At 46.6% G+C, this 12,513-nt stretch overlaps 3 protein-coding genes and 1 non-coding gene across 4 annotated transcripts; 2 read left to right on the top strand and 2 right to left on the bottom strand.

The window, feature by feature from the left end:
• Positions 1–59: 59 nt before the first annotated feature.
• LOC120694926 lies at positions 60–2,129 on the bottom strand. Its single transcript, XM_039978251.1, has one exon. It carries the CDS (start codon positions 1,834–1,836, stop codon positions 346–348), a length of 1,491 nt encoding a protein of 496 aa, XP_039834185.1. The 5' UTR covers positions 1,837–2,129; the 3' UTR covers positions 60–345.
• Positions 2,130–2,556: 427 nt separating this feature from the next.
• Positions 2,557–3,587, top strand: LOC120694928 (CASP-like protein 4B1). The gene has a single exon (XM_039978253.1). It carries the CDS (start codon positions 2,722–2,724, stop codon positions 3,358–3,360), a length of 639 nt encoding a protein of 212 aa, XP_039834187.1. The 5' UTR covers positions 2,557–2,721; the 3' UTR covers positions 3,361–3,587.
• A 995-nt stretch (positions 3,588–4,582) lies between these two features.
• On the top strand, positions 4,583–8,094 carry LOC120694927 (26S proteasome regulatory subunit 4 homolog). Its single transcript, XM_039978252.1, has 5 exons — positions 4,583–5,231; positions 6,005–6,250; positions 6,414–6,800; positions 6,885–7,025; positions 7,765–8,094. The coding sequence occupies exons 1-5, from the start codon at positions 4,746–4,748 to the stop codon at positions 7,846–7,848; spliced, it is 1,344 nt and encodes a 447-aa protein (XP_039834186.1). The 5' UTR covers positions 4,583–4,745; the 3' UTR covers positions 7,849–8,094.
• A 419-nt stretch (positions 8,095–8,513) lies between these two features.
• Positions 8,514–8,594, bottom strand: TRNAL-AAG. Its single transcript has one exon. It is a non-coding gene; the product is annotated as a tRNA-Leu (tRNA).
• Between the last annotated feature and the right edge of the window lie 3,919 nt (positions 8,595–12,513).

Raw genomic sequence — 12,513 nt, 5'->3', positions numbered from 1 at the left:
TATAGTACCCCTAAGTGTGTCCCAAAAAAAAATTATAGTACAAAGTGGAACTCCAAGAGTAAAATGTCAACAATCAATTCATTGCTCAACAATGGTGATACTATGAATCAACAGCAGCTTTCGATGGGAATGCAACCACCCCTAAGTACATTTCTTTCCCTTGACCTGATTCCTCTTAACTACAGATCCTACCAGCATAAAACAATTCAATTTGTGAATTGCCATGTTTACAGGAAGAATGAATACAGTGTGGAAATAAATTACCTAGTAAAGAAAACTTTAGTAACTCATCTATCTGCATCAAAATAGTTCGGAAAGCAATATGCCATATCAGCAATCAAGGCTTTACCACCACTGATGCACAAGAACACCGCTCTCCCGCAGTGAACTGAAAAGGTCCAGGCACTCCTCATACGTGTTGTCATACTTGGGTGACCGCTCACCAGGGCAGCACTTCTGCCACCGGTTGTAGTGGCACTCGAGGAACAGTTCGTCGACCAAGCAGATGGCACCTGTATCGAACAGCCTTGGGATCAGATGGAACTCTGTACCCTCCACATCCATCTTCATCACCACATAGTCCTGCTCCGTTACCGTCTGCTTCAGCCACTGGGCAAAATCAAACGCTGGGACACTCCTGACCTCACCAGACATGTTGTTCCCAGCTGCAGGGCGGATGCGGCCCATGCCATGGCCATTGGCCTTGGCCTCATCCTCCTTTCCAGGGTCACCATTGATCTCGAAATTGAGCGTCTCATTCTTGACCCAGGCTGCATATGGAAGCAAGGTGACACCCTTCTTGGTGGCATACTCGGAGTGGAACGCGGGGTCGGCCTCAATGGCGTACACCTGGAAGGTGTGGTTCTGCTTAGGGTAGTGCTTGCGGAACCAGCTGCCGATACTGGAGCCATAGCTGCGGGCGCCGACATCAATATACAGGTAGCGGCGCTTGAAGCTGATATCGGCGAGCGCCGGGAGGTACTTGATGTTGTTGATGTTTCTCTTGAGCGTGATCCATGGCTTGAGGGGCTCCTCCTGGATGAGTGGCTCGGCGTGCGTGAGGAGGTGGAGCTTGTGACCCCCAACCCCAATAGAGCAGTTGTTAGGTGATGATGATGAAGTGGGTGTGGAGTCAGTAGAGTAGTAGGCGGGATGAAGAGTCTTCTTCTTCTGGAAGACTAGTTCCCGGAGGGTGGAAGGTGCGTCGTCCTGGGCGGTGATCTCGCGAGATCGGAGCAGGCGGAGGGACGGCAGGAGCGCCTGGAGCGAGTGGAGGCTGTATGCGTCGGCGGCGCTGGCCGTGAGGAGGACGAGATGGGCCTTGGGCTTTAAGATCCTTGCGGCCTCGGCGGCGAGGTCGGCGGGGCGGTTGGTGGAGTCGAGAGCGCGGCCGGCGAAGAGGAAGTCGACGGAGCCTGAGTTGAAGGGCAGGCGGCGGTGGTGGCCGGCGACGACGAGCGGCGACGGAGATGAGTTGTTGTGGACAGCGACGGCGACGGCGGCGGCGACCCCGAGCTCCCGCATGGCGAGCGCCTGGTGCGCGCCGCCGAGGCAGACGGCGCGGGAAGCCGGCGCGAGGATACCCTGGGCGAGGTGGTCGGCGAGCAGGGCTGCGTGGTAGTCGACGGCCCTGCGCCAGCGGCGGGTGCGCCAGGCCTCCGGGGCCGGGACGTCGGCCTGGACGTAGGTCCTCCGGGCGGTGGCGGCGGCGGCCGGGTAGAGCTGCCAGGCATCGGTGGCGGTGGAGACGGCGAGGAAGGCTCCGTAGAGGAGGCGGAGCGCGAGGGCGGCGACGGCGAGGAGGAGCGCGCGCTTGAGGAGGGGCCGCATGAGCATGATGATGTAGGTGGATCTGGATCTGGTTCTGGCGGCGGGCGGAGGTGTGGTTGGCGCCGACGAGGGAGGCGAGGATGGGGAGGGCGGCGGAGCGTAACAAGGTGGGGAGGGAGGGGATTAGTAGTAGGAGGGATGGGGGCAATCGATTTCGATCTCCTCCTCCATTGGGGGGGGGGGGGGGGGGGCGGCGGCAAGCAGAGAGGAAAGGGGAAGGAGACGATGCGCCGCCGCCAAGAGCCCTTGCCCCTGGGTTTTCCTCTGTATTACGATATGTGCCACTGGCTCAACGGTCATCATCGTGTGAAAAGGCAGCTGATACAAAGGGGCAGCAGAAGAAGAAGGATCGGCTCGGCTGACCTGGCTGACATAGGGGTGGTAATGGGCCATGGCCCTAATGGTCTCTTCACAGTCTAATAAAGCTCTTAAAATTTTTAGTTCAAAAATACATATGTTTAAAACTCGATCCTTTTAAAATCTGATTCTTAGATTTTCTAGTTCAAAATATTAGACCTTTACCACCCCTAGCTGACACCGCTGCCCCTTTGTTCCACCCTTTTTCGACAACACCGCCGCGCCGCTGTCCCCTTGTGTGTTTGGAACGCGGTTTGGCCCTCAGCCACCCCCCCCCCCACCCCACCCACTGGATTGGTCGATTCGATTCCATGGGAGCCCAGCCCAGCCCAGCTTCGTGCCCTCACCCACCATTCACCACCACCAAGCCTTAGTGCCTTACCCTGGCTTTTTGACCGACCCCGCCCGCAGCACACCACTTCACCTCCGTGCAAAGCAACAAAAGCAAAGCAACACTTCCCCAGGGGAGGGCAAAGTAGAGCAGCACCCAGCATCATATCCCTTCTTGCTTGCTTGCTTCTCCGCTAAGGCATCATGGCCGCCGCCAACAATTGCAAGCCTCCCCCGCCGCCGGTGCCGGTAATCCACCACCACAGCAAGACCACCGCGGCTGCGGCTGCGGCTGCGGGGTACCAACAACAATCATACAACGACGACATGTCGTGCACCACGACTAGTTACTGGCGGGAGGAACGCCGGGCGCTGGACGGCATCGTGGTGGCGCTGCGCGCGGCTGCCGCGCTGCTGACGTTGGTGGCCGTGGCGCTCGTCGCGTCCTGCCGCCACGGCGACTGGATGGAGTTCGCCCGCTACCAAGAGTACAGGTACCTTCTGGGGGCCTCCCTCGTGGCCTGCCTCTACTCCGCCGCGCAGGCGATACGCAGCTTCCGCCGGATCCGGATGCGCGCCGCCACCGCGGGATCAGGAGGAGGCAGCAGTATTCTTCTTCTCCATTTCGCCGGCGACCAGGCGGTGGCGTATCTGCTCATCACAGCGGCGTCGGCTGCGCTCCCCATCACCATCCGCATCAGATCCGCCGTCATCAACATCTTCACGGACGCCATGCTAGCCGCCATCAGCCTCGCCTTCGCCGCCTTTGCGGCGCTCGCCTTCTCCGCCACCATCTCCGGCTTCAGGATCTCCTCCGCCGCCGCCGCGCAACTACCATACTAGCTAGCCACCTATATCGTCTGCATCATGCATGCATGTACTGGACTGACGACTGTTCCAGATCTGGTATGCTGATGATATATATATGATCGATATGCATGCCACCATATATTGTATAGTCCATGCAACTCAATATTGGCCTTGTTTGGTTTGTTGTGCTAATCAACAGTGATTTGTGCTAATATCTATGTATGGAGTACTAAACAAAATTTATTTGCAAATTTTTTTTTGTAGATGGGTGTAACTTTTCGCAACGAATCTAATGACAGTAATTAATCGACGATTGGTAATCATCTAATCGCGCGGTCAAATGTCTCATTAGTTTTGTCTCACAAAGTAGCGCAGGGGGTTGTGGAATTAGTTTTGCAAACTGTCTTTATTTAATACCTCTAATTAATGGCCAAAGTTGCTACAGTTTCTAGCGTAGCACAAACCAAACAGGACCATTGTCCATGCATCTCCAAGTCCAGAGAAAATATATTTCCACTGTTCGACTCGCTGTGGCCGGTGGCTGGTGCTAGGCTGGTTGATTGACAAGCTAGCAGAACAAAATGATTGTATACGTGTACACAGTCTAATCTCTTTCCGTAAGAAGAAGAGGAAAGGACTCTGCGAATTTTTGTGATAGCAACAGAAACCAAACAAAATCAAGAAGCAATCGCTCGCTGCCTTTTATAAGCTATTAACACTTTCTTTCATTCATTCATAAAGAAAAGGACGGATGAAACGTGATACATATCTCTACTTTATATATATTTGTATAAAGCAAGCAACATTCCTTAGTCCGTCAATTGAAATTTTAATTGGAGTTTTGACAAATCAATCTGGATTCTAATCGGAATCCAGACAAATTAATTGAAATCCCAATCGAAACACAGACAATCAATATCTCGTACAATCACGGCACGACCTGTACATAAAATGTATGAACACAATCTATTAAAAGCAACGCGCATGCATCATACTAGTGTGTGTATTCAAAGAAAGAAGATAAATATTCAAAGAAAGAGGAAGAACTGAAATGATGAATTGATGATGACGCCTTTTATTCAAAAAAAAAACAAAAAAGAATAATTTTTCTAGCCCATACGGCCGGCGGGCGGAAATGTGACGTGACATCCAGTAGACGGCCCATTTTTGCAACAGTACACTAGTTGGGCTGATTTTTCTGAGGCCCATCATAACAAACTGAGTGTCTGTTTTCATCTTGCAGGGGAAGTTGAAGGTGGAGGAGGAAAACAAGAAAAGGGGGCCGCAGCGCAGCGGCATCGCATCTCCGTCTCCATCTCGCCGGCCGCGGTGCCCCTCCCCTCCTCTCCTAGGCAGGCGCACGAGATCCCCAGCCAGCCATCCCCAGCAAGCAAATCCCCTAGCAGCAAGCGCCGACCATGGGGCAGGGCACTCCTGGAGGCATGGGCAAGCAGGGAGGAGCCGGCGACCGCAAGCCCGGGGACGGCGCCGACAAGAAGGATAAGAAGTTCGAGCCGCCCGCCGCCCCCTCCCGCGTCGGCCGCAAGCAGCGCAAGCAGAAGGGCGCCGAGGCCGCCGCGCGCCTCCCCAACGTCGCGCCGCTCTCCAAGTGCCGCCTCCGCCTCCTCAAGCTCGAGCGGGTCAAGGACTACCTCCTCATGGAGGAGGAGTTCGTCGCCGCGCAGGAGCGACTCCGCCCGCAGGAGGACAAGGCCGAGGAGGACCGATCCAAGGTCGACGACCTCCGCGGCACGCCCATGAGCGTCGGATCCCTCGAGGAAATCATCGACGAGAGCCACGCCATCGTATCCTCCTCCGTCGGACCCGAGTACTACGTCGGCATCCTCTCCTTCGTCGACAAGGACCAGCTCGAGCCGGGATGCTCCATACTCATGCACAACAAGGTTCGTTTCGTTTCGTTTCTAGGGCGGACCGCCGGATCTACCACCACTCGCTATCCGCTAACCACCAACACCTCCTCCTCCTCCTCCACCTCGATCTGTATAGCCCCGATCTACTACTACCTGCTCCCTGGTCACTGGGAATTTTATTTGAAGGCGATTCAATGAAGGGTTGCTTGTTAGGGTTCGGGATTGCTGTACAATTGCTGCGGAATTTCTGGCTAGGTTCTATGGGCCAGTTAATTAATCAAGGTTTTCACATAGATTTTATTATAATCAAGGTTTTCACATAGATTTGATTAAGCTAACCATGGAGCTGGCATTTATTAGCACTGTGGATTGGTGGCTAATGTATTGTAACCTTGTTGTTTTTAGCGTTTTGCCTAGTACTATTATACCTGCCTACCTGATGAATAAAGGTTAGGGTTATTTTTCCAATCGAGTATGGCCAACTAAGGGCCCATTTCTGATTGTTCAGATTCACATATCCCACTGCCCATTCCATTGTGCATTTCTGCGTGGCGGTTGTCTTAGGATTCATATACTGTATGCGATGTCGTCGAGCCTGCGCTGCCTTCATGTTCAACCATTATACATGTAGCGTGTTGTAGGCACTCAATTGCCCTGTCCTGGACTCTTTCCTTATACACAGTTGTGCCCAATGGGTGCCTCCATAGATAATAATTGTTTTGCTGTGTATGCATTAGTGGAGTGGATCCTGTACAACTGCTAAGTATGTTCAGTCAGTCCACTCACTCAAATATTTGCTTCTTCAGGTTCTGTCCGTGGTTGGTATATTGCAAGATGAAGTTGATCCCATGGTATCTGTGATGAAAGTAGAGAAAGCTCCTCTGGAGTCTTATGCCGACATTGGTGGGTTAGATGCTCAGATTCAAGAAATTAAAGAGGCAGTTGAGCTTCCATTGACCCATCCTGAGCTGTATGAAGACATTGGGATCAGGCCCCCCAAGGGAGTCATATTGTATGGAGAGCCTGGAACCGGAAAAACTCTACTTGCCAAGGTCAGTGTTCTGGCTTGCGAGCATAGTAGTTATCAATAGCAGTTGCAGGCTTGAATCCTCCATGATATCTGCCCGATTCTCCAATTTGTGCCCTGTTTTTCTACTTTCTACTTTTCAAAAGCATATATATTCGGGTGGTGATTACTTGAAACCGCCTCTGCAGGCTGTCGCTAACTCAACATCTGCAACTTTCTTGCGTGTCGTTGGAAGTGAGCTTATCCAAAAGTACCTTGGTGACGGTCCCAAGCTAGTCAGAGAACTTTTTAGGGTGGCTGATGAGCTTTCTCCCTCAATAGTCTTTATTGATGAGATTGATGCAGTTGGAACAAAGAGATATGATGCTCATTCAGGAGGAGAACGTGAGATTCAAAGAACTATGTTGGAGCTGCTGAATCAGCTAGATGGTTTTGACTCGCGTGGAGATGTTAAAGTTATCCTAGCAACAAACCGCATTGAAAGTCTTGATCCAGCTTTGCTTCGGCCAGGTCGCATAGACCGGAAGATTGAATTTCCTTTGCCAGATATTAAAACTAGACGTCGCATCTTCCAGGTACTGTGCCATTTGTAAATGTTAAACTTTACATTACTGGAATGAGAATCCAGCTAGTGCTTAGGGAGGTTCTAAATTGTGCAGATACACACCTCAAAAATGACGTTAGCCGATGATGTGAACTTGGAAGAATTTGTGATGACGAAGGATGAGTTCTCGGGGGCTGATATCAAGGCTATTTGTACGGAAGCTGGGTTGCTAGCATTGCGAGAACGTAGAATGAAGGTAAGACTCAGGATTTATCACTACTTTAGTCAGATTAAACATTTTGGATGAATACGAATTACCAGAAAATTCAACCTATCATTTGCTAATGCTACTTGGGTGGATTTAACTTAGTTGCTGCTGTTTCCTTACTACTGGTAGCACTGCTCTTTATCTATTTCCTATGGTGGAAAGATCTAGTGTCCTAAATCCTATAGATCCACACATTCAACTACAAATCAATGTGGCTTGGAACAGATCTTAAAATTTGAGCTGTTGTAAGTGGCAATATATGAACAAATACTGAGTCTGGAACGCAGTTCTTGTGTCAAACTGTGCGCTGGCTGTAATTTGAATGTAAAGTGCCTTTTGGCTTTCTTCTTGAGTATTTTGGATCTTCCTAGTTTTGCTAGGTGCCTTCTGCCTTGTGCAACCTGATCATAAATTTTGCATATACTGTTTGTTACGTGGTTTCAATTTGACAGTCTTATGTTGTGCTGTTGCTTCTTGCTGGTGGAAATATCTGAACATGTACTGAAACCAATATACTGTTTTCTGACTTTGTTTAGTGTAACTTTGTGAACTGACTGAATTTGTAAAGTACTAGTAGTTATCTGTTAACAGTAGCTGCTGTTTGGCTTCCTCCCTCAGAGCATAGATAGCTGTGTGATGCTCATTGCATTCTAGTGTTTGCTTTATGTAATGTGTCTGGCTGGCAGTATCATTTGGCATTGCTGATGTGTTGTTTTCTGGTACTTAGGTGACCCATGCGGATTTCAAGAAAGCGAAGGAGAAGGTGATGTACAAGAAAAAGGAAGGCGTCCCAGATGGTCTCTACATGTAACGAATCGGTCCCTTCATTGTCAGGACAAGCTATCTTTATTATAGTAGCACTTCTCTCTTCAGCATGGGAGATTTGTTGGCTTGGTGTCGCACTCAGTTTGGAAAACATGTATTATCTTTTGATTTATTTGAAGTAAATTCCCTTTGAGAGGATGCTGGAACGCTGTGTAGGCAAGGTATGCACTAAAAAAATACGATTAATTTTCTCGTGGTCGCAATGAAACATTCACTATCGTGTTTCCCATGATGTATTGGCTGTGTGATCGCCTGATGGGCATACGCTTTGCTTAGAAGAAAATGCTGGAGGGGGCCAGTCATGATGATTTGTTTTTGTTTACAGTTCGTGCATAAAATGCTGGAGGCCAGTATGATGATTTGTTTTTGTTTACAGTTGACGCATACAATTTAGAAGAAAATGCTGGAGGCCAGTATGATGATTTGTTTTCGTTTACAGTTCACGCATAGAATTTTGAAGAAAACGTCGGAGGCCAGTCATGATGATTTGTTTTGTTTACAGTTCACGCATACAATTTATATGTATGCCTTATCTGCGAACGAGCCGTGCAAATAAATAGGCTATATACATCATTATCATCCACTGGTTTAGAGACATGAGACAGGTAAGTTATTTAGAGTTTTAAGCAGGCAAAAAAAGAAAAATAATATTGTTGAGAGTGGGATTTGAACCCACGCCCTTTCGGACCAGAACCTTAATCTGGCGCCTTAGACCAACTCGGCCATCTCAACGGTTTGTGTTAGCAAGCATCACCTTGATAAATTAGTACCTACATTATTGCTGTTCGCATGCCAAGTTCCAATCACATTAGACTAGAGCCATGAACAGTCAGTCGCACGGACTCAGTAGTTCTTCATCTAGGAGACTCTGTCGTTAATTTCAGACTGAAAGATGCATAGAACACTTTGTCAGTAAATAAGATTGTGAAACTGACAGGATTGCCATTGGCCATTACAAGGCATAATTACCTTTGCGCTTTATGCCCTATCAGCTGCAGATACCATGCATCTTTCTTATGTACAGCAAGAAGAACACATACAAGTTATTTTTTAACAACACTCGACGAGTATGTACAGCAAGAACACATACAAATTTTTTTAACAACACTCGACGAGTATGTTTTTATTGTGTCAGAGGCTATAACTAGGCAACAAAAAGAAAAATGGAAAACCACAGAAACAGTTGGATTGGGGCATCAACATTCTCATTCTCATGGTGCATATTATCTTCGTCACCTTCACCTGAAGCTGAGTTCTGCACATCGGCCTGATCTGCATTTCTGCGTTTGTTTGCGTCCGAATCTGACACTGTATTGCCGCGACAAGATGAAACCTCTGCTCCCTTGCGATAGAAAACCTCGTGATCTTCTGCTTGATTTTCTGTTAGTGTTAGCCTGCCGTGGACTTGCATGTCCATGTCAGAATCTGCGCGAGCAAATTTTTGCCTTGCTTCTTGTTGTTGCGAGTGTCTCTGCTCCTGACTGCTGGTTTGTGCCTACAGGTTCTGACCAAGCCTCGTATGAATGTGTTGCAAGCCCAGATAGCTCAGTGATCTTCAGAATTTTGTCTTCTGCACGCTGCACAGGATATTTTTCGGATGGTTTTCGATAAGTAATAGGTCCTGTATGAACCTCGACTGATGATAGCGACTGATGCATTGGTGGACTAGCCAGAAGTAGCGGTGTATCAACTTTGGTATCTTCAGAAGTCAGAACAAGAATTTTCAGGCAAACACACAAGCTGGGTTAATGTGGAGTGATCGATGATCAATCATGCACCCTGTTCTTTGCATTCGTGGCAACAACACATCTTTGGAATCAGGAGGATATGTTCGATCCCCACCATTTTGTTAGTTGCAATGAAAATCGATGAAGGCATCTGCATGCATTCTGCTTGGGCGAACTAGTATTGCTGCTAGCAAGAAATTGTAGCAACAACGTACTACTAGTATATTGCGTATGCTTGTGGCAACAACTAGCTACTTGCAGTGGATTGCAGCGAGTACGTACGTAGTAATTAATTGTTAGTTCAACCGCTGTAGTGTTCGTAGGTATTACTTCCTCCATTCACGCGTGATAGAAGTATTTAGTATGGGAACAATGACTAAGACAAAAAAATGTTGCTTATCAATTCTATTTTTTTTTAATAAAGGATAGAGTGTGTATCCGGCTTCATTCGTCTCAAGAGACGAAATCAGGCCAACTTATTACAAGATTCGAGTTCTCGTCATGGCACAAGCGCCATAGACTACACGACCACAAGTCGTAGCACCAATCAAACAAACAAACACACTAAAATTCATTTTTTTAGAAAGTAAATCAAGCCGACAAAATTCTAAGAGAGGAAGACCATCTAGACGACGAGAACAACTGAAGACTCGAAATCTTGAGGAGACGACAAGCATCCTCTTGTCTTCGCTCTTCAAGCTGCTGTAGCTGCGCCCACTGGCGTTCTCCGAAATAGTACCTGCAAAAAATATTTAGGCTGTCATTTATCAAACACTATTTCATTTCTTGTTATCCACAGAGACCAACATAATGTTGATGCCGCAATCAATAAACTTGAATTGTATTCAGTACTCCCCCTTTTAGACCAACAATCAAACAAATCTTTGATATCTGTCGGCCTAGAGAATCCAAATAGCAAATGTACCGCGGTCCAAAAAAATCTAGCATAGGCGCACTTATTATCCCGTCATTATTTACCTAATGAAAAGAAATGATCTTTAATGCTTATAAACCTTGTGAAAACGAACGGTCTTTAATACCTCTCCTGCATGCAGCAGGTTTTTATCCATAGACACACGAAGTTGAAACATTGTGTCATTCCCAAGGCACCAATTTACTTCTACGCAATTTATGGATGTTGGGCCCGAGGCGAGCTCTAATAAGACTATTAATCTTAAAACTTTTGAATTTTAAAATAAGACTATCATATGTGAATGGAGAGAGTACATACTTACATACACGTTATGTTACAGACTCCCTCCGTTCTAAATTATAAGTCATTTCAAAAATTTTGGAGAGTCAAAATTTTTCAAATTTGACCAAATTTATATGACAAGATAATAACATTTATGATACCAATTAAGTATCATTAGATTCTTTGTTAACTATATTTTCATAGTGCACCTATTTGATGTCATAAATCTTTATATTTCTCTCTATAATTTTGGTCAAACTTTGAGATGGTTTGACTCCCCAAAATTCTTGGAATGACTTATAATTTGGAACGGAGGGAGTATATTGTTAAGTACTAAATATTACTTCCTCCGTTTCAAATTATAAGACATCCCAAGAATCTTGGAGAGTCAAAGCAATCTCAAATTTGACCAAGATTATAGAGAGAAATATAAAAATTTATGATATCAAATTTATGTACTATGAAAATATAACTAATAAAGAATCTAATGGTACTTAATTTATATAATAAATGTTATTATTCTATTATATAAATTTGGTCAAACATAGAAAACTTTGACTCTCCAAGATTGTTAGAATGTCTTATAATTTGGAACGGAGAGAGTACTACTTGTAAGTACTGTTGCTTTTTTTTTTCTTTGAGGAAGAGTACATATAGGGACTCTTCTTCTTTCCCTTGCTACAGTACTTAGTGAGGCGGGAAGCGATTTCTTGGCTCCGGCGTCGATTTGATCGCTTCCCCCTCCCTCTTCAGCGCTCCAGCGGCCTCATAGGCGTTGGAGAGGGAGGGGAGGCCAGATCAGCTTGTGGCCTGTATAGTTTCTAGTCCTAGGGTCGGATCTAGTCTTGGGTTAGAATAGTTTGTCCCATGGTGGCTCTGCCGCTTGGTGATTGAAATCTCTTCATCGTCGTTGGCGTCGTCCTTCACTCTGTTCGCTTTGCTGTGGCTGGTGGCTGGTGCTGATTTTTTGTGAGAGAAAAGTATTGCTGTCTGGTTGGTGGCTGCTGACTGGTGTTGGTTTGGTGTGAGAGAAAAATATGGTTGGCTGGATGCAGCGAACAGAGTGCTTGAAGATGGTGCTATGGTGGTGAAGCTTTTGCTCCTCTGGCTTGATTCCAGCAAGGTCAACTTCGTTGATTGGGCTATGAGTTCAAGAGAGCAAAAGCAGAAGATTTGTTGAGTGGTGTGGTGTCCCATTTGGTAGATAATGGGCTATCAATACTACAATATGCTACTGATTATACAATCATTTTTATGGACCATAACCTGGAGCAAGCTCATAATATGAAGACTATTTTTGGTGCTTTTGAGCAGCTATCGGGCCTCAAAATTAATTTCTATAAGAGTGAAATCTTCTGCTTTGGAGAAGCGAAGAACTACGAAAACCTGTACACGGAATTGTTTGGTTGTAAACTAGAATCTTTCCCAATCCGATACTTAGGTATTTCGATTCACTATAGGAAATTGTCTAATAGCGATTGGATGAAATCCAAGAACGATTTGAAAAACGTCTCAGTAGTTGGAAAGGTAAAAACCTTTCAACCGGAGGTTGTTTAACACTCATTAATTCTGTTCTTAGCAGCTTGCTCATGTACATGATGTCCTTCTTTGAAATTCCAAAAAGAGTTCGAAAAAAGTTGGATTATTTTCGCTCTAGATTTATTTTTGGCAAAGTGACGAGCATAAAAGAAAGTATCAGCTAGCAAAGTGGGACATCCTGTGTCAACCT

The sequence above is a fragment of the Panicum virgatum genome, chromosome 2K, assembly GCF_016808335.1.
Source record: "Panicum virgatum strain AP13 chromosome 2K, P.virgatum_v5, whole genome shotgun sequence".
Lineage (NCBI taxonomy): Eukaryota > Viridiplantae > Streptophyta > Magnoliopsida > Poales > Poaceae > Panicum > Panicum virgatum.
Note: the sequence above shows the minus strand (reverse complement) of the source record. Positions and strands in the feature narration are given on the sequence as shown.

What these genes read in the sequence shown, in the direction of transcription:
- LOC120694926 (XM_039978251.1), bottom strand. Translation starts at nt 1,836, where the DNA reads ATGCTCATGCGGCCCCTCCTCAAGCGCGCGCTCCTCCTCGCCGTCGCC.
- LOC120694927 (XM_039978252.1), top strand. Translation starts at nt 4,746, where the DNA reads ATGGGGCAGGGCACTCCTGGAGGCATGGGCAAGCAGGGAGGAGCCGGC. An exon ending in CCATACTCATGCACAACAAG is followed by an intron (nt 5,232 to 6,004) that starts GTTCGTTTCGTT and finishes TTGCTTCTTCAG; the next exon opens with GTTCTGTCCGTGGTTGGTAT. An exon ending in GAAAAACTCTACTTGCCAAG is followed by an intron (nt 6,251 to 6,413) that starts GTCAGTGTTCTG and finishes CCGCCTCTGCAG; the next exon opens with GCTGTCGCTAACTCAACATC.
- LOC120694928 (XM_039978253.1), top strand. Translation starts at nt 2,722, where the DNA reads ATGGCCGCCGCCAACAATTGCAAGCCTCCCCCGCCGCCGGTGCCGGTA.